The sequence below is a fragment of the Akanthomyces muscarius genome, chromosome 1, assembly GCF_028009165.1.
Source record: "Akanthomyces muscarius strain Ve6 chromosome 1, whole genome shotgun sequence".
Taxonomy (NCBI): Eukaryota; Fungi; Ascomycota; class Sordariomycetes; order Hypocreales; family Cordycipitaceae; genus Akanthomyces; species Akanthomyces muscarius.
This window is the reverse complement of record NC_079241.1, coordinates 4,077,769-4,100,088: the sequence shown is the minus strand read 5'-3', so window position 1 is coordinate 4,100,088 and position 22,320 is coordinate 4,077,769. Positions and strand designations below refer to the sequence as shown.

General features: G+C 53.5%; 10 protein-coding genes across 10 annotated transcripts; 6 read left to right on the top strand and 4 right to left on the bottom strand.

The window, feature by feature from the left end:
• Positions 1-585: 585 nt before the first annotated feature.
• Positions 586-1,539, bottom strand: LMH87_006389 (uncharacterized protein; the record flags this gene model as incomplete). Its single annotated transcript, XM_056204268.1, has 3 exons — positions 586-1,186; positions 1,233-1,357; positions 1,405-1,539. 3 exons carry the CDS (start codon positions 1,537-1,539, stop codon positions 586-588), a joined length of 861 nt encoding a protein of 286 aa, XP_056059642.1.
• Positions 1,540-1,749: 210 nt separating this feature from the next.
• LMH87_006388 (uncharacterized protein) lies at positions 1,750-2,516 on the top strand (the record flags this gene model as incomplete). The annotated part of the gene is made up of 2 exons (XM_056204267.1): positions 1,750-2,094; positions 2,148-2,516. The coding sequence occupies 2 exons, from the start codon at positions 1,750-1,752 to the stop codon at positions 2,514-2,516; spliced, it is 714 nt and encodes a 237-aa protein (XP_056059641.1).
• Positions 2,517-3,075: 559 nt separating this feature from the next.
• On the top strand, positions 3,076-3,706 carry LMH87_006387 (uncharacterized protein; the record flags this gene model as incomplete). Its single annotated transcript, XM_056204266.1, has 2 exons — positions 3,076-3,241; positions 3,342-3,706. The coding sequence occupies 2 exons, from the start codon at positions 3,076-3,078 to the stop codon at positions 3,704-3,706; spliced, it is 531 nt and encodes a 176-aa protein (XP_056059640.1).
• Positions 3,707-3,908: 202 nt separating this feature from the next.
• On the bottom strand, positions 3,909-5,446 carry LMH87_006386 (uncharacterized protein; the record flags this gene model as incomplete). Its single annotated transcript, XM_056204265.1, has 3 exons — positions 3,909-4,889; positions 4,937-5,130; positions 5,188-5,446. The coding sequence occupies 3 exons, from the start codon at positions 5,444-5,446 to the stop codon at positions 3,909-3,911; spliced, it is 1,434 nt and encodes a 477-aa protein (XP_056059639.1).
• Positions 5,447-7,248: 1,802 nt separating this feature from the next.
• LMH87_006385 (uncharacterized protein) lies at positions 7,249-9,504 on the top strand (the record flags this gene model as incomplete). Its single annotated transcript, XM_056204264.1, has 6 exons — positions 7,249-7,501; positions 7,614-7,635; positions 7,687-8,376; positions 8,427-8,645; positions 8,697-8,815; positions 9,050-9,504. The coding sequence occupies 6 exons, from the start codon at positions 7,249-7,251 to the stop codon at positions 9,502-9,504; spliced, it is 1,758 nt and encodes a 585-aa protein (XP_056059638.1).
• Positions 9,505-10,222: 718 nt separating this feature from the next.
• Positions 10,223-10,895, top strand: LMH87_006384 (uncharacterized protein; the record flags this gene model as incomplete). The annotated part of the gene is made up of 3 exons (XM_056204263.1): positions 10,223-10,488; positions 10,577-10,641; positions 10,717-10,895. 3 exons carry the CDS (start codon positions 10,223-10,225, stop codon positions 10,893-10,895), a joined length of 510 nt encoding a protein of 169 aa, XP_056059637.1.
• Positions 10,896-11,599: 704 nt separating this feature from the next.
• On the top strand, positions 11,600-12,443 carry LMH87_006383 (uncharacterized protein; the record flags this gene model as incomplete). The annotated part of the gene is made up of 3 exons (XM_056204262.1): positions 11,600-11,748; positions 11,827-11,890; positions 11,964-12,443. The coding sequence occupies 3 exons, from the start codon at positions 11,600-11,602 to the stop codon at positions 12,441-12,443; spliced, it is 693 nt and encodes a 230-aa protein (XP_056059636.1).
• Positions 12,444-13,638: 1,195 nt separating this feature from the next.
• Positions 13,639-16,206, top strand: LMH87_006382 (uncharacterized protein; the record flags this gene model as incomplete). Its single annotated transcript, XM_056204261.1, has 2 exons — positions 13,639-14,484; positions 14,548-16,206. The coding sequence occupies 2 exons, from the start codon at positions 13,639-13,641 to the stop codon at positions 16,204-16,206; spliced, it is 2,505 nt and encodes an 834-aa protein (XP_056059635.1).
• Positions 16,207-16,804: 598 nt separating this feature from the next.
• LMH87_006381 (uncharacterized protein) lies at positions 16,805-19,323 on the bottom strand (the record flags this gene model as incomplete). The annotated part of the gene is made up of 5 exons (XM_056204259.1): positions 16,805-16,993; positions 17,045-18,930; positions 18,990-19,066; positions 19,116-19,202; positions 19,256-19,323. 5 exons carry the CDS (start codon positions 19,321-19,323, stop codon positions 16,805-16,807), a joined length of 2,307 nt encoding a protein of 768 aa, XP_056059634.1.
• Positions 19,324-20,227: 904 nt separating this feature from the next.
• Positions 20,228-21,417, bottom strand: LMH87_006380 (uncharacterized protein; the record flags this gene model as incomplete). Its single annotated transcript, XM_056204258.1, has 2 exons — positions 20,228-21,210; positions 21,288-21,417. 2 exons carry the CDS (start codon positions 21,415-21,417, stop codon positions 20,228-20,230), a joined length of 1,113 nt encoding a protein of 370 aa, XP_056059633.1.
• Positions 21,418-22,320: the final 903 nt, after the last annotated feature.

Genomic DNA, 22,320 nt, shown 5'->3' with positions numbered 1-22,320 from the left:
CGAGCGGAATTTTTGCTCCTGGTTTTATAATGTAGGTAGGCAGGTAGGGAGTTTCCTCTTTCCTTCATGCAATTGTCTGCCAGCTGGCGGGGAGCGTGCCGGTACAGGTTCGCAGCTGGCGGCCACCAATCACCTGACAACAGCTGAACAGCGACGGCGCACTGTACGCAGTCAATGTAACGAGAGAAGGAGGGCGCCGCTGTGATAGGAGAGACTGAGTAGAAGATGTTATCTTATGTTCCTTTCCCTTTAATGCCTTTGATTTGTGTTAATTTGCTTGAAATCTTTCTTTTCGATTACAGCAATTAATCGCCGACAGCCTTCCTTTTTGGTTACCTCGTAGAAGTGTGCGGGAGCTATTTAGCCACGGTGGCAGCACAAAATGCAGCATTTGTTTACGAGAAGACTTTCTTTTTCTAATGCAAAAAAATTCGTTTCTCCTACCGCGCACACCGGGGCCAATCCTCATTCTACGCGGTCAATACGCGAACGCTTCGTTTAGCCTTATAAAATTGGAGATGCTCATTGAGTGGCTGGATAGACATAATACCAAACGCCATGTGTCATGGTAGACAAAGCCACTTATTATTGCTTTCCGTATTCCTCCTTCCAAATCCTGTCCCACTTCTCCTTGTCGACCGCAAAGTGGCGGACAAAGTCACTTTCCAGCTCATGCGCTCGTCTGCCCAGCAGGACTAGACTGTGAAGCGGCGGGCCTAGCTCGTCGTCCTGTGAGCACAGCTCCTCCAGTGTGCCCGCAACAAACTTTTCTGTCTTGCCGCCAACGCGAGCTGCACCGATAGCGAGCGAATCCCGGGTATAAACGCCTTCCTTGCGCTCCTCCTCGACCTCAATCATTTGCTGGGCGCATTGGCCTACCGTCATGTAGCGGGGAGGCTCATAAATCATGCGACCACGCGCAAGATTCTCCCAGCTCTGTTCCTTGACTTTGATATCGACCAAAATGAGCGTATGCAGACCGATCTGACGGTTTTCCTTTATTCTGTCGTAGAATGAGGCAGGCCTCCAGTTGTCGGTGAAGAAGACCATGGACACCGTCTGGCCAAAGTTGTACAGCTGAAGGCCGCATGCGCCAATGCCGGACATGATGGATGCGTTTGGAACGGTTCGTACGGGAATATTTAATTCGCGAGCACGGAGCACGAGGTCGGTATGCGTTGTCGCACTGTTGCTGTTAGCACTGTAGGTATTATGGCGACAAGTGTACCGACCCAAAAGGATCCCCAACGACTAGGAATGCGACATCCTCCTCTTGCGCATTGCGCAGAATTTCCTCGCTGTTAGATTCGACCATTTCTCGGTCAGCAATGGTAATCGAGCGCTCATAGTATTTTTCCTGTCCGAGTCAGACTTTGGCGTTCACATCCCGACCTAAGTACTTACCAGCACAGCCTGGTCAACAAGCAGGATGCTAGTGTAGGCCTCGAGATAGACGCGCGAGGCCTTCTTAACAACTTCCAGACCCTTGACGGTAATATCCGTCTCATCAGACAGCCCAAGGCCGACCAAGTACAACATTTTCGCTCAGAGGCAAGCCGATTAATTTTTTTGTAGATGTCGAAATGCCCCGCGGCGGGGCAGACCGACAGCTCTGAAGAGCGTCGGCCACGCTAGCGCCAACATTCTTTTTACTGGGTCTAGCCAATGCATTGAACACTGGGGTTCTGCCGGACTGCCTACCTGCTGCAAATCCATCATTAGAACCTCGACAAGACTCCAAGCAGCGCCATGTCGAATCCAAAGAATGGTAGCGCGTACGGCGCGCCGGCCGGCGATACCGACTTTCGAAAGACATGGGATCTCGACGAATACGCGGAAAAAGCCAAAGTGCGCGAAGCCAAGGAGAAGGAAGAGGGAAAGGCGCGTTACGAGGCCAAAATGGCTGGCAAGAAATACTACAAACCCAAGACTGGCGACGAGACGTATACATCCGCGCGGCGAAATGTCATGGACTTCACCGGCCAGGTGGGCAAGACGCAGCTGGTTGGTGCCGGCGCGGGCGTCGGAAAGCGTGGTCGCGGCGCAGGATTCTACTGTGAGGCCTGCGACCTCACGTTCAAGGATAATCTTCAGGTGCGCTTTCATCACCTACGTTTATTGTGGCCGTTGCTAACAAATGCCTGTAGTACATTGAGCATCTCAACACAACACAGCATCTTTTGAATGCCGGCCAGACCACCGAAGTCAGACGCGCCACAGTGGAAGAAGTTCGAGACCGAATCACGTTTTACGTTCAAAAGAGAGAGGAACTAGAGAAGGACAAGGTTACCAGCCTTCAAGAGCGACTCCAAATACGAGAAGAAGAGAACGAAAAAGAGGCGGAAGAGCGGAGGAAGAAGCGCCGCGACGAAGCGGACAAGAAGAGACTGGAAAAAGAAGAGGCGGCCAAAGTCAAGGTCGAATATGGTGATGATGTACGAATAGAGGGAGAGCATGAGGAAGAGGACATGATGGCGCAAATGGGATTTGCTGGGTTTGGCACGTCAAAGAAATAAAGACGGGCAGCATTTTCGGCGCAATGTTTAGCATACAATACGATACCCTGATATTTACCTTGACAATATCATCGGGAGGGAACAAGATCTCTTCCAGCATTTGAGTTGCTATTTTGGAATTAGTTACAGTAAAATCACCGAACGCATTTCTACCTCACCAGGAACTATTACACGCCATGCACCATCGTGTGGCTGCTTACTGTGGTGAAACGATCTCTCATACAATTACAAAGAAGCTCAGCCGCACTCTTGCAAGTCAAACAAAGTCTATACTGCAGAGGTTCTAGGCGGCAGTCCAAGGTTGCAGCTTTGTTGCCACTCGCCACAAGCTTAGCTGCGACTGGATCGGTGCGTGGAAAGCCGCGCTCGCGGGTTCCCCACCACTTGAGCTGCCCCGCGCCAGAGAGGTTCTAGAAAAAGCAAATCTACCGCACATCCCACGATCCGAGGCAGCACGACCAGACGGCCCCGTCAAAGACCGAAAACCTACATACGCACAGTACGAGCCATTCTGCCGAGCACCCCAAGATCCGTGCCCGCTTCAGATTCCGGACACAGCATGGCGGGTTCCCTCTCAGCAGCCGCGTCTCTTTTGCGGCGCCAGCTCCGGGAGATGCAGGTCAGCAAGGACATTCCAGGGATATCGTGCGGGCTCGTCAGCGACAGCAACATTTTCGAGTGGGAGGTTATGCTCATGATTAGCGACGACTGCAAATACTACGGAGGTATGTCCCTCGGGCTCGTTGAACCGTTGCCAAGGCCGTTTCCGCGACCAAACCACTGGTCTCGTGCCTTTGACTGATGCTAACACTTTCGACCCTCTAGGAGGCAACTTCCGAGCGCGTCTCGTCTTTCCGCCCAACTATCCTCACATGCCTCCGTCTCTGACCTTTCAGGACCCGATTCCCTTTCACCCCAACATCTACGAGAGCGGGAACCTCTGCATCTCGATCCTACACCCACCCGAGGAGGACCAGTACGGGTACGAAGCGGCCTCGGAGCGCTGGAGCCCCGTCCAGTCCCCTGAGACGATCCTGCTTAGCACCATCAGTCTGTTTCACAGCCCCAACGAGGAGAGCCCCGCCAACGTCGAGGCGGCCAGGATGCTGCGCGAGGAGAAGGAGGGCAAGCACAAGGACTTTCGCCGACGGTGCCGAAAGTGCGTGCGCGAGAGCCTGGGCGAGGACTAGGCAGGGCTACGGTCGTACAGAGATATCCCCGGCCTGGAGTTTTGATTTCAAGGAAGAGACGCGGCGTTAATGTGTTAGGTCTGCTCTTATAGACATGGACGTTGAGGGGCGTGGCAGGGCTGTTATGCTCACATCACTTTTGCATAATGGCAGTCATGGTCATAGCGAGAAAGTACATGAATTGATATATATCGAATGTGGTTTACAAGGCCACTTGACCCTTTCCGAGGCCAACAATGGGAGCAACTACACGGTCCCATTCTTCATTCCAGCGCAGGGAGCCTTCTTTGGTAGCTCCCTTTTTGAGGGTTGCGAGCTCCTCGGCACCGTCGCCGGCCAAGAGCCTCTTAAAGAGCACGTGAAGCTCAGCTGCAGTCTCAAAGCCGCAACCATTGACGCCCTCCTTGACGAGCTCGCTGAAGCTCTCAAACTTGGAGTAGGCGACCACAGGGAGACCGGCACCGAACATGTCGACAACTTTCATGGGCAGATCGACGCCAGAGGAAGACTTGTGGAGGGAGATGCCGAGGTCAGCGGCCGCCAAGAGCTGAGCGTAGTCGCGGTTCGACAGCCAAGCAGTGACGACCTTAACGCCAGGAAGCTGTCCGCTGTCGGTGAGCTGCTTAATCCTCTCCAAGTACATTGGTCTTTGAGGACCCTTGCCCGTAATAATGGCGAGAATGGGCGAGGCGGGCTCGCTCTTGTCATCTACCTCTCGAGGGCCAGCGTAGGTGACAAGAGCGCTGAGGAGGATGCTAAAGTCCTCGTCGGCAGTCCAGGAGGTACTGCTGACAATCAATCGGACATTGCCGTCGAGAATATCCTGTGCCTGGGACTGTGTCTCTGGGATGCGCATGAGGACCTCCTCTCGCTCTTTGCGCGACGTAATGGGTTGGAAAATGGCGGCTGGTCGGTCGTGCAGGGTGTGGACGGGCTTGCTGAGATTGAGTTTGCCGGCTTGCAGCTGCTTGGTCATGGCATCGGTAACGGCCAGATTGACGTTGCAGAGGCGACGTCCGAAGAAGAACTCGTACCAGCGGTAGAGAGGCACAAGAGGCGCATAGAGTTTGCCTTTTTGAGCGAGGATGGTGTGGCCGTAGTTGTGCCAGTCAATGATGACCTTGCTTCCACGGACCCAAGCGACAAACAGAGCCACATGGAAAGTCGGAATCGAGGGAGGGTTCTGCTATGGTTAGAGACTATTGCTAGCAGAAGTAAGGTACGCCTTACCTGGATGATAATCCATTCAGCAGCAGGCGCGGTATACATCATAGTAGCGTACAGAGTCCAGAATTGGTGAATGACCTTGCCGGGGATCTGAATGACGAAACTCAAGTTGCCCCAGGCCAGCCACTCGGGGAGAGGCGAGATAGCGTAGAGCGTGGCATTGGGGTTGCCAATGAGATCGGGATGGCGAGCGGTTTCTGCCGTCCAGTCAGTAAGATGCTCAGACTAACGTAGGGGTATGAACCACAGCCAACCTTTCAAGGCAATAATGTCCACCTTCTTCCCATGCTTGGCGACGCTGATGGCGTGGTACTGCATGCGCGGACTGCGTCCAATGTCGCCTAGCACGATAATCTGAACGTGATTGTCCTTGGGGTCCTGTGCGGGCCTGTATGTTATCGGCCAGGACTTGCGCAGGCCGCGGCCAACGTAGGCAAGGAACTGCCAGCCATAGCTGACGAGAAAGACGAAGACAGCGCCTGCAACGACGGAAAGGATGAATGGGAGGATCATGATGAGCAATTGGGCGACGAGGAGCGTCGACGGGCCACGCGCGGTCGTGCCAGAGGTGAGGCGATGTGGCAAAATTGCTGGCGATATTCAGCGTTTGCTAATGTGAATTGGCGTGGTGGAGAGAGCCAGGCGTTGGAGGGGCTGAAGCCAGCGTCTGTGGTGCCTGCCAATCACTGTAGACCACTGAAGCTAGCAGCTTGTCTTTCCGCCTGCGCTCGATGTAAGTTACCTAGGTAGGTAGGTATTTAGCGACAGCGGCTTCACAGCAGCGAAGAGTGGAACAAGACGACAATTCCCAATTGCTTCAAAGCTGCCAAGCGACGACTTTATATCACTGCCACTTCCTGAGCCTTCTTTTAGGGTCCATACGGCGTTCTGCAGGACCGACAAATAGCACGCCACTGCAGCCCGCCCGCTGAGATTAGGCTTGTCGCCTGCCAGTTTGGGGTAAGCCGAGACTCTATTTTGACCTGCGGCCGCCTGCTGGAGGCTAGCTCCCAGCGCCGCGAGTAAGGACGAAGCAAGCAAGCTGGCCTAGACAGTGCTCTGGGGGGACCGCCCGTTGGAACCTTTGCACACACGAGGCGGAGGAGGCGTCTTGGCCCGGCCAGTAGCGCCGGCGCCAGACGCCAGGCCCAAGCCTAGGCCCAGACCAGCTGATGCTTCGGGTGGGTAGGCTGGCATAGGATGCTTGGCAGTGATAAAGCCTGGCTGGATACTTTTGAATGAGGAAAAAAGTGCCTGTCACGGGAGGGATCACCGAAAAAAGAGACGCCAGTGACTATTAGCTACTATGAAATGAGACAATCAGAGGGAAATAAGAGAAATAGCGAGAATAAGAGAGAAATAGGGAAAAGAAAATAAGAGAATTAGAAAAAAATAAGAGAAGCAAGACACAACAATAATAAAGAGGCAGGCTCCCAGCCTGCTCAAGATGCAGCATGCGCTGTTGCTGTTGAGAGTTGGGAGTTGAGCTTCCAACTGGCTACAATATGTAGACAAATCTCGAATGATTGATGCTAAGCAATGATAACTCATCATGGTCGAGGAATTCTGCCTGGACGTGTTTCAACGCCTTTGCTCTACTCCTTTTATTTCGAGCCTAAGCGATGACAATTTTCTAGTCTTATGAAATCTATTCATACCATCAAGTACCCTATTGACCAGGCAAGATATTACGACCCGTGTAAGAGACTCTACTAAGACTATATGGTAATAAAACAAATGCCATATTTGATGGCGCCTTGCTGCTTTGTGTTCGGTAGTGTGAACCAAACTCAGGTGTATCTCTCAGACTGGCACCCGACGTAGGAGTAACAGAAAGGGCCTGAAAGGACAGATCAATAAAAGAAAATGAACAACATCACGAACCATCGAGGTTCTCGAGCTAACCCTAAATACTCGCGCATGTCTTGGGCAGCTCCGCGTCCTGTTGTTAGTTATTAGCGCCTGACGGACAAGATTGCAGTCCAGCAGGCTGCTCCGTATCGGGGTTCCTGACTAGCACCAGACGGGCTGTCGCTCGCAGATTGGCCCTGGCAGGGATCTCGTATCTGATGTCCACCTGTAGCCAGGATGCGCCAGGGTTTCTGGCACGCCAATGGATTACAGAGGCACGGCATCTGGTGGCTTCCATGCTTCCCCAGGCTGCTTACCGTTGTATCGCGTGTCTCGTGTACGCGGCCTCCGTTGTTCGCCGTATGTTTATCGTGACGTAGCAGAGGAAAGGCTACAGTTATTGATTGCATTGATCTGACTTCAGCGCTGCAGCGTTATCACCCTATCAGTAATGATTGGACGCCATGTTCAAGGCAAGACAGTCTAGCTCGGGAGAGGTCAATGCTTTCTTTGGAGCCAGGCAAGTAGTAAATAGAATCGCCGCCCGCGATGAGTCGCGGGGCATCAGCACGAGTATTGTTTACTCGCTTCTGTTACTACTTCTTATTCTCACAATCTACGAGTATTCAGTTGTTATTCCAAATATTGCCAAGTATTTTTGTCGGCCGACCGTTGAGTCCGCTCGTCTTGGTTCTCAGGACGACCACCCTTCCCCACGTGCGCCCCTCCTCCGCCCGCGTCGAGTAGCATTGTGCATCCTCCCCCCTATTTCTACGCTGAGCCGTCCTGCCGAGCAGATCTGTGTCACTTGATTGTTCTGATTGTTCAGAGAAATACGGGATCTCGCCTCGGTCCGCACTCTCGAGCGCATCACAATTTATTCAATCTGACCCCCAATGTAGTTTTGCGCCGACAAACAACGTTGAACCCGTCCAAAGCGTCCAGACACACCAACGACCCGCCGGCCACCAGCCCGACCCGCTTTCGGTCGCGACGACCAAGCAAGGCCAGCTCCCAGTCTTTTACCTCTGCTCCGTCGGCGTCATGGCTGCTCCCTACACTCTTCCTTCGTCTGCGCTGCCTCATGCCCACCAGAAACACATGCATTCGCACTCCCATTCGCACTCGTCGCTGAGTGCCTGGAGGGCCGGCTCGACCGAGAATCTGGTTCCCTCCATTGAGGAGCACCAGGACGAAGCTCTGAACGATTATAAGCGCCACGACCATTCTCACTCGCACTCGCACGCGCACTCTCACGCCCATCATGGCCATTCCGAATCGCACGCCTCCAATCGCAGCGCTACTCTCGCTAGAGACCGCCCGAGACCCGCATCCCTCGATGTCATGGACGGCTGGACCATGGAGAAGACGACGAGCGGCAAGAGCATCATAGCGCATGACGGCGAGCTTGCCTCCGAGACGCCCTACTCGCCGCCACGACAGATGCACAATACCTTGCATAGCCTGCCGCACGACTCCAATGCCGAGCGCTCCATGTTTACCGCGGCTCTGCTGCCCCATACCGCCAAGTTTCCCATTATACATGCAATTATGACAGAAAAGGACTCGAGAAGGATATTCTATTTCATGATGTGTGTACCAACCATTGGCCTGCCCGTTGCCATACACTAATCGGCTGTAGACTCAATTTCAGCTTCATGGCCGTCCAAGCCTTCTACGGTTATGTTACCGACTCGCTCGGTTTGCTGAGCGACAGCATCCATATGTTTTTCGACTGCGTAGCTCTGCTCGTTGGTCTCTTGGCCGCTGTCATGAGCAAGTGGCCTCCCAGCCAAAGGTTTCCATATGGCTTTGGCAAAATCGAAACACTCAGTGGATTTGCCAACGGTATCCTACTCATGTAAGTTGTCCAGCCCAAAGTCTATGTATGGACTTGCGCTAACAATGTCAGGCTTCTGAGTTTGGAGATCGGCTTTGAGGCTTTTGAGCGACTTTGGGAGGGTACAAAGACGAAACGACTCGGCGAGCTCTTCATTGTCAGCTCTCTCGGCTTGGCCATCAACCTCGTTGGTATGATGGCATTCGGACACCACCATCATCATGGCCACAGCCACGGCCACTCGCATTCTCATTCCCACGCCCAGGACCACGGACACAATCATGGTAACGGCCACGATCACGACCATTCGCACTCGCACGACTTGCCTGAAACCAAATCTAGCGGAGCATACAGCTCCCATGACAACGACAACATGCGCGGCATCTATTTACACATTCTGGCAGATACTCTGGGCAGTGTTTCAGTTATCGTCTCGACGGTGCTGACTAGTTTCTGGGGTTGGGCCGGCTGGGATCCTCTTGCTTCGTGCTTCATTGCAGTGCTTATCTTTCTCTCGTCGCAACCACTCGTTCTGTCTTCAGCGAGACGCCTGTTGCTCAGCGTTCCAGAAGACACAGAATACAACCTACGCAATGTACTCGGCGGCATTCTCCAGCAGCGTGGTGTCGTGGGCTACTCGGTACCCAAATTTTGGAAGGACGACAGATCGTGGGGTGACGAGGGAGACAAGCTTGTCGGTGTTGTACACGTTACCATTGGTTTCGGCTATGCCTTTGACGAAGTTCGCGACCGTGTGCGCCAGTACCTTCTCAAGGAAGGCATTGACGCAGTAGTGCAAGTCGAGCGAGAGGGAGACAATTCGTGCTGGTGCTCACGCGAGCGTGGGCTAACACAACCGCACACGCCAAAGTCTCTTTAGCGGACGCCTTTGACGTGCATTCACGCCTTGGGCGTCCGACCCTGGGCCAGCGTTGTTTGGACAGTAGCACCGCAGTTGGAGACCGGAATTTTGAATGGTCACTTTTTGGATAGCCGCGTTTTGGATCCAGGCCAGCTGGCCTGATCTGGGAGTTTTATACATATCAAAACATACACGGTTGGACATGGCGTGGCGGGTTGTCAGGCTGCGCGGCGTAACGGCTCTGTATTATAGTGTGGCATTGGCCACCGGCGTTTCCGGCATGTGCATATTTTATTTTATCATTCTTCGCGCGTTGGAAGTTAGAACCGTTTTTTTTTCTCAGCTGATCGTCACCTTAAGTGCAAACGGAGAGGTACAAACACCCGCAAAATCTCTGCTGCTGTGCTCGCTGCCGTCCTCAACTTACTTTTCCCCATTTCCTTCACATTCCTCATTCATTCGTCCGCTTGCACTAACTTCGTGACAAAATGAATCCCACTTCGACCCCCAACAATGACTGCGGCGCCATTGACACTAATTGCGATACGACGGCCCTTACCCGCGGGCTTGAAGATCTTGATATTGGGCACATCGACGCCGAGAGTGTCGAAACTCGTGCAGTCACTGAAAGAGCTCTCGAACAGCTTACCCACGACACGAGACTCACGTTGATGCTTGCCAGGAAAAAGATGTGCGAGGAAGAGATGGAGGTTACCATCACAAGACTGAAGAATTTATGCTCAAAGCCGCCATCATCCCTCGCGGTGGTAGCGAGTGGCGCCCATCCCAGAAGGATGAGTTGGAGTTTGGCGTCTCCGCGCGTGGCCAGCATCAGGAATTCTTGGTCGGGCTGACGGCCGACGAAGAGCAACAATGTCGCCTCCCAGGCTTTGTGCGTTATGCCAATTTTCGCTTCAGGCTACACCGTCAGTTCGAACAGATCCCCGAGACCGACTTTGGCGGACCGGACATCTGGTTCCACGTTCTGAGAATCACAAGATTGTACTTGGACCCAGATGGTTTGCAGCTAGTCGATGACCTTGAAGCGGAGCATAGGAGACGTTTCGTGACTCAAAATTGCGGCGGTCAGTTTCAATGCGACGACGAGGGGTACCGGAGGAATCAACAATTGGATGGTTATGTATGTGTCTTTGAGTAAGTCCTATCTCTCTCAAAAATACTTGGAATTTGTCCAAAAGAGTCTGGCCGCAGAGCTCAAAGCTTTCATAGCTCTTGATTTGAGCGCCGAAGAGCGACAGGGTCACCAGTCTCTCGAAGATGTGGGCTCTCCCAACATTGACAGTCTCATGGGCGGTGCATTTGAACCATATCGCAACTCACTGTGCGTCCAGCATTACCACAGCCACGCCGTATTAGTCAGAGTCAGGCTGAGCAAGAATTCTACTTGAGCTAAAATAAGCCCGCATATTCGCGATTAAGAAAATCACAGACTTTTCCGCGCCGATTGAGGCGGCTATGGAGAGGTTTACGACCCGCAGCCACGGGCAGCGAAAAGAGGTTCACTTCGTAATGAGGACGGATAGGAGATGGGATGCGCGTTTCAATTTCGCCATGCACAATGGAAGTTGAGTAGAAGAAGTATGCCATGCACATGCCATGTCGTCTTCCTGGCGGATTGACTCTGGCAGTACTGCGACGGATAGTGCTTATAAAGGTGGGAAAGGGGAAAGGTGGCCAGAAAGAGCGCAACAGCATGAGAGTAGTAGAAGAGAGAGGCCGTCGGTCCGAAATGGTGCGGTGCAAGGGTTGGGAAGACTGCGGATATTTCATGGACAACACTGATGGATGTCACGGGAAGTTTGAAGCATGCAATTGGCCCACGGCACAAGCTGCTGGCCAGACCGGCATCAGGAAGCTAGACTTGCAATAGTCCTAGAATGAGTTAGTATACCTTCTCGATAAAGAACGTTGAAACTGCACAAGCGGCATTTCTTAGCAAACGAAAACAACAGGTGATTTTGCCGCCCCGGACCTCTTTTCACAACAGTTTAATTGCGCGTTTGCAACTCACTACTTCACTACCCAATACTGCGATAACTCAAAATCGGATCAGTGACCTCGCAACCAGTCAAATCGACGAACGCCCGAAAAGATGCATGGCCCCGTACGAGATATACCGTGCCTGGCGTGCGCAAAGGCGGCCGCCGTCAGAGGCGACGGAGTCTGCCGTGGCAATCTCGCCAAGCCGAACAGTGCCCGCTGCGAGCATTGCTGGGCTACTTCCAAACCATGTATACCCGCGTATGAACGATTTCCTATCTTCTCCTGAACTGTAACGCCTTTTTTTATGTTTCCGTCTTTGCTAAGCCTCGGAAACAGCGCAGGGGTTCTTCTCCCGTTGATCCGTAACGTCACCGAGGCAATCGCAGCTGGCAATGAAGGGGTAGGTGCTTCTCTTCGCTCTGATACGTGAAGCTTCATCCGGATAGGTACTAACAACGTGCTACTAAACCTAGGAGATTGGAGCAGCCCGCTCGAAGCTTTGGAACGAAACAAAAAAACACCCCAACCGTGTAGGAGACAAGCACTGGAGACGGCGAGGACGAGGACGCAAGCCCGGCGCTTCCAGCCAACGATATCCAGGAGCCCCAGCTGCGGAAGAAGTAAAGACGCAAGAAGCTTCCGGTAGCGAGCAGCCTTCAGATAAGCCTGCCGGATTGAGTAAGCTGGCGCGACACTTACTGGATGCCCTTGCCGTTGGGCCGACCGAATCCCGTTCGACGCCTGAGGTGATCGGGGAGAAAGCAGCCAGCGTCCATGGCAGGATTTCGTCCGATATCAAACAGGAACTGCTAGAAATTGGCAACGAGATATATCAGACCGGGACTGAGAAGTTTGAAGCCGTCGAAGGCGGGGGCCCGATGAAGACTGGTGATCGCTTAAAGGACATTGGAGAGCGGCTTGTATACATTGCCAGCAAGTTGGGGGCCGAGTAGTGGCACAAGAGCCACAGAATCATGTATGGTAGTCTTGAAAGAGTATTGTATGTATAGTTAGCTATTATCGCATGTTCTGCTTACTTTTGCCTATTTCTTCTTATCCTTATTAATCTTCTTATCTTCCTTACTTTCTCTTTTGTTCCTGTTGCGAAAGACTACCAGCAGTTTTTTCTGGCCACGATGATTTTCAGGATCAAAGCTGTGTGCTGAAATCCGTCCCCCGGCCTGGGCTAAATCTACAATTTAAAAGCAAGCACATGCTTTTGGTACAATTTTAGCTGGCCTAGACCTTATCCAATGATACATCAGTTGTTCACATTGAACACAAGAGCTGCAGCATGTTTACAAGTTTATCGTGCACTGTAGGGTACCTATAATATGTCACTACCTTTTGAGCATAGCCCTTTTTCTGATGTCACCCACTTGACGGACCAGTCAGCCTAGGGTAGCGCTGTCAAAGTCGAGACGCTCCGCGAGACGGGCGGGTGCACGCCTCTTGGGCACATAAGTCGTACGTAGAATGGGCGACTAATACGTGAGTTGATCTGGGACCGCTCGTTGAAGTCATATCCTGGTTGAGATTGGGACGGCGCTAATTTGCGCCACATTTGGAGAAACCAGGTGCCAGCAAACAAGCTCCTTTTTTTTTCGGCAAGGCTAATCAAGCCGGGACAAGGGGCGTTGCTCATCATCCGTCATGCATCTACCGGCACGGTAGTACCCTTGGCGCTTTCAACTCTACTGATGCAATTGTACAATTTTTAATTCGGCTTCTGTTTTTACCCCAAGCATTATTCCTCATCATCAGTCAGCCTCCAACCCCCCTTGTCCCGGATCAGACCTCGCTTCTTTGGCGGAAATATCCACCGCATTACTCCAAGACGCCCCATTCCCCACGACAACAGCAAGCTTGCCTTGGTCGTGCCACCACACGCAGCGAGAGACATCGACCCCCTTCGATTTTCAAAGACCAGCGCCGAGGGTTCTACCCGAGTACTTGTCCCATTCGAACCGTCGACATTTTCAACCTAAAGATTGTCTTGAAAGAAGGAGACGAACATACGCTGTTGCGCATGGGTTGGCTATAGACCGCCTAGCGTGCTACATTGATAGTGCGACACACCATCCAACCGTTGTCCGCAGGGACCAGCGCAGACCGAAACGAAGCCCAACGACGTGACCGCTGGACACTATGCCAGGCGACGACAAGGACCAGGCTGTGCCTGCTGGCAGAACAACTGGGGACCAAGATCAGGATGCCCCAGCTGTCGAGGAAATCTCCCTGACGGACGATACCACCACTACCGCCAGTGGCGCCGTCAATGTCAACGACGATGATGCCACGACCACGACTGTCACCGCCCAAGCTCCCGCCGAGATCAAGGCCATACTTTCGCCCATAGCGCCCGTCTCGCCTGCTCCGGGTAGCATCCACAGCGGCAGCAGCGGCGCCGCCTCCGACTTTACGCCCCTCGTCACCGTTGTCGGCTTCCACCATGCGCGCGGACCAGAGGTCGAGTCCTGGTTCGGCGTTGACGAGGGCGTCGACCCGGCTGCCGAGCACGACTGGCACCTGCTGCCCTTCATGGCCCTCAGCGACGGAGCCCACGCCTCCGAGGAGGACTTTTCCTACTTTACCCTTTTGCGGCCCGCCACGGCCACCAAGCCCGCCTGCTCGCTCTTTGGCATCTCGTGCACCCGCCAGCTCGACTCGGCCGCCCTCATCAACCGCCCCGCCGACGTGACGCGCTCCACGGTCCAGAAGGCCGTCGTCGTCATCGCCGACAGCCCGCACTTCTTTGGCGTCCTCCGCGAGAGGCTCGGCATGGTCACGCATGCCTGGTTCGCCCAGCGTGAGTTCACCGACGTCGAAATTCTGCGTCGCTTCCAGGAGAGCCTCGCCGATGAAAAGGCCCGCGGCGACCTCGCCGACACGGGTAGCAGGGATCAGTACCTGGGCATGAGCCTGCGGGAACTGATCCACGAATACAAGTGGCAGACCCTGGTGCTGCTCAAATGCTGTCTGCTGCAGCCAAAGGTGAGAGAAGCAATAGCCCACTTTGAGCCATGGATCGTATATTAATTGTACCTGTATATATAGATGCTATTCTTTGGCTCGCGGTGCGACAAGCTCTGCATGATTCAGTTTGCCCTCATCTCGCTGATACCCGGTCTGATACGAAACCTGCAAGACTGCGCTGACCCGGAGCTCAACGCCTACGAGGAGAAACTGGCCCCATCCACCACCCTACAAAGCAGCAACCGCAGCTCATTACTGCAATTCATGGGTCTGCCGCTGCAAATATTCGGAAAAGGCGCTATCTTTGGACCATATACCCCTCTGCAGCAGCTCGACCTGCTTGCCGATGTTGGCACTAAGTCATATCTCGTTGGCAGCACAAATTCGCTGCTTCTACAGCAAAGGGACAGATATAGCGACATTCTCATCAACCTCGACGAGGGTACTGTCAATATTACGTCCACCTCTCTCAAGACCGCGCTGGCTTTAACTGCCGCCGACCGCAGATGGATAGACTTGCTGACACAGCAAATCAACGAAACGTGGGATGAGACCAATCCCAGCCGCCCCAAGACGCTACAGTACGCCGGCAGCGAAGAATACATACGCTCCCAGTTCGAGTCATACATTCTCGGCCTCATCTCCTCTGTCAAGTTTCACAACTTCCTCGCTCAACAAGGCGACGTTTCCAAGGGCACCTTTACTAGCGAGGAAGACCCCGCCGTTGACTTTGGCCTTGAATGGATCGCTGCCTGGCAAAAGACGGAAAACTACCGCATCTGGGAGGCCCACACAGACGCCAACCTCTTTGCCGTCTCGGAGCCCAAGCACCCCTGCGCCGGCGGCCTGACTATTGACGATGTCCAGCGCCGCATCGCAGATCAGGTCAAGGACTTGCACCTGGACGAGCGCCTCGCTCAGGGTCGCGAGATGCTGGGCCGCAACTTGGCTGCCGGCCGCGACAAGGCCTCCTCTATGTTCAACAAGCTCTACAGCGACATGGAGTACCTGCGCGAATCCCAACGCCGGCGGGCCGACGACACCACCGCGGCGCGCGCGTCCGTGTCGTCCACAGCCACAGGCGGCAGCGGTACCACCCCGTCCCTGGCGTCCCCGACGTTTGCCGTCGACATGACCAAGGCCCAGGCAACCATGCAGTCCGTCGGCAACAAGGCCGGCGCCTACATGTCGAGCTGGGCCTCGTGGGCCGGCGAGAAGCGCAAGAACAGCGCCTGGGGCACAAACTGGCGCAACAGCAAAGTGCAGCCAAAAGACGGCGGCGGCACCAACGGTTCCACGCCGACCAGCCCCATCGATAAGGACTACCAGATGGTCAACGCCCCCGGATCCTCGTCGCGCGGCACCTCGACCGACGGCGGCAGCAGCGGCAACGCCAACCGCGGCAGCATGCGCCCGCTCACGCAGCAGAGCTTCAGCGAGAGCATCCTCTCCCGCGCCAGCAGCTCCTTTGACAGGCCCCTGACGGGCGAGTCGTCCGTCGACAGGGGCGACGCGCTCGGCATCACCACCGTGTCCGACGCTTCCTCGTCTCCGGAGAAGAAGAAGCCGGCCCTTGCAACGACGACGAACAGCAAGTACGACGGCTTTCAGACGGAGGAACTCGTCGGCAGCAAGACTGGGTCGCAAAAATCGACAGAGACGCCGTCGACGCCTGTGGGGGGAAGCGCGGCAGATGTCACCAAGACACACGTCGAGATCGACAAGGCAGCAGCAGAGTAGAAAAGGGAGGCCTCCGGGGAAAAGGGCAGGCCAGATGGGTTACGAAGGACATGATTAATAAGAAGGAATAGTGTACAAGGATGAAGCAAATAAATAAAGATGACGACTATTATATTCTAATTCTGCTTGAACTGTACCCTATGAACAGCGACTAGTAGCACCTACCAGACCATCATCAAACTTTTCTTTTGCAGCACGTCGCACATCACGCACATCACGCACATCAAAGCACAGCACATGCTCGTTCGTCGAAATGTAATATTTATTTCTCTCTTGCCCAACACGCCCAGCCTAGTCCCATAATTCCGTATTTCCCATGATCACCTCATGACTTGAAAGAAGAATTTGACAATAACAAAATAAAAGGATGCGCAATTTTTTTATCCCTCTCTGGACCGCGTCCTTGCTTCGTCATTCATTGAATGCCTTGGCAGCTGCCAGCAGACCGTTCCTCGATGCGCACGAAAAGACGTCTCATCAAGCAGACGGCACCGAGGAAGGCAACCACAGAAAAATGTCCTGCTGCAGTGGATGCGCCCCAAGTCATACCATATGCAAATTGCCGCGACCAGCAAATAATGTTTAGTAAGAATGCCGTCTACGCAAGGTATCCAAGCTCATCGTCGTCTAGACGCTCAAGATATTCTTTGTCCAGCAGAATCTCTATGCACTTCTTGATGTCTGCAACCTTGGGCACAAAACGCGTGCGGATCTGGTTAATAGTCTCGCTGACCAGCTGCGTGTGCTTCATCTTCTTGCGGGCCTTCATGATTCGGACAATGGCAGACTGCAGTTCATTAGTAAAATGTGTCAGTAGAGAAATGACTATGCTCCTTACCTGTAACAAAAGCTTTCTGTCCTCCTCAATGGTCTTGTTGGTCTCGGCCTCTTCTTGCTTGGCTTCCTTGACACCTCCCAGGTTCAGGTTCACACGAATCTTCTTGTTCTTGAAGTCGTAGTTGAGGTTGAATGTCTTGCCGGGTCCAGGCTTTTCGCCCCCGGCAACCAAAAGAACCTTGGCCTTGAGAATAACAGCCAGCGCTTGGTCGAGAACCTCGGTGCTCAGTGCAGTTGCGCTCAGCATGTCTTCGTAGACATATGAATCCTTTTCATTGAAGAGAAGGAGAATGGCCATTTGATAAACAGAGACCTGGAAGGTGAATGGTGTCTTGGAGCTCTTGCAATAGCCCGTCTTTATTTCGCCCTTGCACAGATGCCACAGCCAGGTCAACTTTCTGCCATCGTGTTTGTGTTTGTAAAAACGAGTAAACTTTTCAATCTCGCCACCAATTTCTGGCGGAGGCTGGAAGTGCGTACTGGGCGCTTGCAGCGGCCAAAATCCGGTGCCTAGGATCGAGAATGTCGAATCAATCGTCTTTTGGCTGTCAATGCCGGCGAGATGCTCGCGAAATTCTTTGTTGAGATCTTTGGAAATTTGCATGTCCTGGAACATGCGCTGTAGCTTATTGGTATACTCGAAACCGCATGCTTCCTTCAGTTTGCTGATCATGCTAGTCTCAGCGTCGTCGGAGGACGAGTTGGCATGAACCAGACGTCTTGCCAACATGCGAGAGTAAAACTTTTGAAAGACATCCTTGTCTTCGATATATTTGAAGACAGTCATGAGCTGCGAAAGAGTACGCTCCAGCTCGGATTCTTCGATGCTGGTGCTGCTCTTGCGCAAAAGCACATCGGTGTACTTGGCGAGTAGCTCGGGAGACTTGTTGGACCCCGATTTGCAGACTTCGTTGCGATTGACAAACTCGCGACAGGCGTTATCCAGAGACCTGGTGAACTCTGGCTCGTCGTTGAAAGCGTACTTGACCAATGCCTGATACTTGGTGTGTATTTCCAGCAGCGCGTCAACGTACACCTTGGGCTCAAGTTTGTCACCATCAGATGATTGAACTTTTTGCACTGCTGCCAGCCCAGCCCTGCGCACGTGGTTCTCAAACTTGGTTCGTAGAGGATCAAGACCGCTCGGAATGCGGGCAAGCAGATTATACATTCTGGCCATGTCATCTTCACGATCATTGTCCTGCAGAACCTGAAACTCATCACGCAAGAGATTCGCGTGGTCAGCAATCAGAGCTTGGTTGCAAGTCTTCTTGAGCGGAATGGCAATATCCTGGTGCAGATACATGACAACACGCTCCTCCTCCTCTGCGAGTCGCGTCTCGGCCTTCTTCATGTATTCAACGACACTGTTCTCGGCGACGAATTGCTTTGATTCAGCTTGGTAAAAATCTTTGGTGGCCTCCAGGAAAGGCTTCTCGAAATGGAATCTGTACACATCAAGGGTGGATTTGGAAGGGTCGGCTTCGTCCAGACCGAGGGACACAAACGAATCCACAACTTGCTTGATCTGGCCATGTTCAATAGTCTCTCCGTTTCGTTGCTTCTCGACAAGCTTGAGGACGGCGTCCATAACCTTGGTAGAGACCTGGCCAAACAGATGTTTCCGCCATTGGACCAAGTGCAGAGTGTAGACGTCGTAGATGTTCTTCTTGCCCTCATCAATCTCGCGCTTAACCCAGTGACGATTGAGATAGCGGAACAAGTGATGAATGTACTTGGCAGCGACCGTATATCGGCCCCATTCCTTGATGTAAAAGGCCAAGAGAGCCTCCTCGGTGTGTAATTTCGATTTTTCGTAGAGATCGTCCAGATGCTGTTTTAGGTAAAGGATGAGCTTATTGTATAGTTCCTCGCCGAGAAGATGAGCTGTGTTGGCCATTAGCATTGATGACCTTTGGTAGTGCAAGGCAACAGATGTTACTGACCACCTCGATGGTTTGACTGCATAGCAGGACCACCAAGTCCAACCGCCTTTTGCGAGGTACAGAAATTGTGGACAGCCCTGAACGAGTTAGCAGGAAGTAAAAGCAGTAGAGACATGCAGGACCTACGTGTAAACACCCATGTACAGCTGCATGTCAATACCTTTCTCGAGATCGTTCATTACACGGTTGATGCCGTGCACAAGGTACTTCCATCTGGGAGGAGTCAGCCGTGGAAACATGCAGGGTGGTCACGGGCGGCGACATACGTTGCATCGATATCCTCCCTGTTGGGGATCGAGGGCATCGGAGTTTGCGCCGCTGTCTTGGCCGCCATGATGGGCGAATGATGACGGTGATGCGTTGGTCGTTGGCGGGGTCTTGTCAAGTGATAAAAGATGGCGACCGCCAGCTGGCTGTGCGTGCGCTTGCGAGGAGGGCAGCGACTGTGAAGCTCGGGCACAGAAAACCGCTGCAGAGTGGTAGCCACTCGCGATGCTGGTAGTCACGGGTTGTTGCTTTGCTGCGAGGGTGGTGTGCCAACAAGCAGTAGGTAGCGGCGGGGAGGTAAAGGCGCAAACGCGACAACAGGCTGGGCAGGGCGGGAAACCAGCTTGCCTTCGTTGATGCGCCCGAAATCGCAGTAAAGAAATGTTTAAAGGGATGGGAGAAATGATAGAGTCGGCCGCAGACAGCTTCGGCGGATAGCTCGCCGTTTGACCGCAAAGAGTAGGACAAGGCGCGAAGAGATGGTGATGGATTGCAGGAAGAGGCGAGAGTGACGAGATGGCAGGGAGGATGGATATAAGTTAGGCAGTCAGCCTAGCTCGGTGAGTTGGCAGGCTGCAGGCGAGCAGGCAGGCGGGCAGCGGGCGTGGTGACTCTAAATTTAGCGGCCTTGTTCACTGCCAGAGCCTGCTCGGTGCTCAGTGCTCAGTGCTCAGTGCTGGAACATGGAAGCTAGCTGTTTTGCCGCTATCCACCGCCCGGTCGTGGCGGCTACAGTCACCATTTGGTGCATTGTTCATAGGTGCATTCATTCATTCATTCATTCATGCAATCATTCATGTTGACCTGGTTCGTGCTCTCGTACCGACAAGGTTCTATTGCTTAAAGACAATCTGTGAATGAACTCAACAAAGCACCAAAAGTGGCCCGTTCCAAAACCCGCTACCGATTGTATATTCTAAATAAATTCCGCTTTGATCCAATAACGCCCAACCCATCCAGACCCTCGTGATTTATACATGGCCTTCGTCTTCGCCACCACCCAGTTTCTCAATGACTCGAAAAACGTTGACCGAAAGATTCATAGTCCATGCCAGTAGCCCAATAAGCATAAGGGCTGCCAGTGCATCCGCCAGCTTCCTTACAGGATTCGCTATCTCGTTGTACACCAGCGCCTCAAAAGCGAGCGCTGTGCTGGCAGATTTGAAGATGATGAAGAAGAGATCGAGCAAGATGAGGGACATCTTGTCCACGGCTGATCGTAATCCCAGAGGTTTGCCTGTATACTCATCCCATATCATGTAAGCTGAGTATGGGATAGCCACCGTGTCGACCGCAACAGCGAAGATGGACTGTGTACTCTCGTCACCCTTGTTATTGCTCCTTACTTCCAGCTTGTATATGCGTGCAGCAATTCCCAAGGCAATAACCGATGTGATGATAACAGCTAGTCGGAATACTAACGGAGACAGCGTATGATTGAGCGCCATCATCCAGAGTCGTTTGTAGCCCCCCAGCGCTCGCCCACGGCGGCTTTGCCGAGGCCGGCTCATGTCCAAGTCCAGGGCAGTCTGGCGATTGAAATTGGGATACAAATCGTCCAGGTATTCCGGCGCAACCACCGAGGATCTCTCATTTTGCGGCCGACCCCAAGTAGACGATGTAATAAAGTCGTTCCATGTGGCTGGGGCCTGCCACGGAGACGGGTTATGACCAGAGACAATGACGGGCTCTGCCGACCGCAGGTGGTCCCATTTGCGGCCTCGCATGGAAGCTCTGCCATGACGTAAAAAGTGCGGTATACGGGCGCGTGCTTTCTGTGCTGGCCCAAGTGTCGGATCATCGATGTCTATATATCCATCCTTGGAGACCCGGCGCTGCGGCTCTTGTGGCACAGAATTAGATTGTGGCGCGACGGCACGAGGGGGGGCGCCAAGCTCATGAAGCTTCTCAATCGCTGCATCGTCGTATTTCTCTTCGTACGAATCGATCCATGCTATCGAAAGTCAGCCTGAGAGCCTCAGAATGGCGCAAGAGTTTTGTTTGGGCGGGCTGAGAGGCCATCGAACTTACGCGGGAGTGATCTCGGCGGCCGCAACCTTGGAGCAATTGGCTGGGCGGTGCTTGACGCCGAATGCGACGGAATTGAGCTTCCAGATGAGCTCTTGGGCGCGTCCGGACGTATTGGGGAGTCTGCAGACATAGCGTGCGTGCGCGCACGCCGTCGGGAGCAGCGGGAGCGCAACCAGGAGCGCGAACAATTATGCGCTAGGAAGAAGTTGCTGAGATGCGAGCATGGTATGGATATATGGATAGTAATAGGGTGGGAGGTGCACTTGGTGAGAAAGTGGCTTGCGGTGAGCGCTTGAATAGCTCGGCAAGAAATTGCCCACGTTGCTGGTCAGGCGTTGGCAGAAACGCAAGAGCGAGTCTGGTGACGTCTTTGCGCGGCGCCAGAGATGACAGGCACTTGCAGGCTTGCTGGACAAGTGGATGCCCGTTTGCTGGGACAGTGAGTGGCCGGAGCCTCCAAGGATGGATGCTTTCAGCCTTTCACATGGAAGACTTCCAGCGACGCTGCCCCTCCAGTGGCGGCTCCAGGCGCCGCTAAAATGCCCCGAAGTGCCTGTGGCGCCTTCCCTCAGCGATGTTACAGCTTTACAGCGGCCTCTGTCACCTGACAACGCGCCATGGCAGCTCGACACGCCCTTGGACCTGCCTCCCTAGCGCGTTTGCGCAGGCACCTGCACCTGCATCTTCGACCCTCTACCACCCAGTCTCGATATTGACGTCTTTAGCACGCGCGTATACTCAATGAAGCTTTTTCGTTGGAATAAGATTGCTCCTTGAAGTGCATTTGTGGTTTGTATTCGACCGCAGCCCCCAAGGGAGACCCAAGATGCCACCGCAATCTGCGGCAGAGCGGAACAGAATGAAGGCATTCGTGCAGCAGACCAGCAATCGTCTATCAGGCTCGCCGCAGAAAAACCGACGCGGCGACCAGAGTCCAGACACGGCGTTCACCGATAACCTCGAGAGCCTCAACATAATCCAGGCCAATCACCAACATGCGAAAGCGCAAGACGACGTGTTTGACGAGAACACA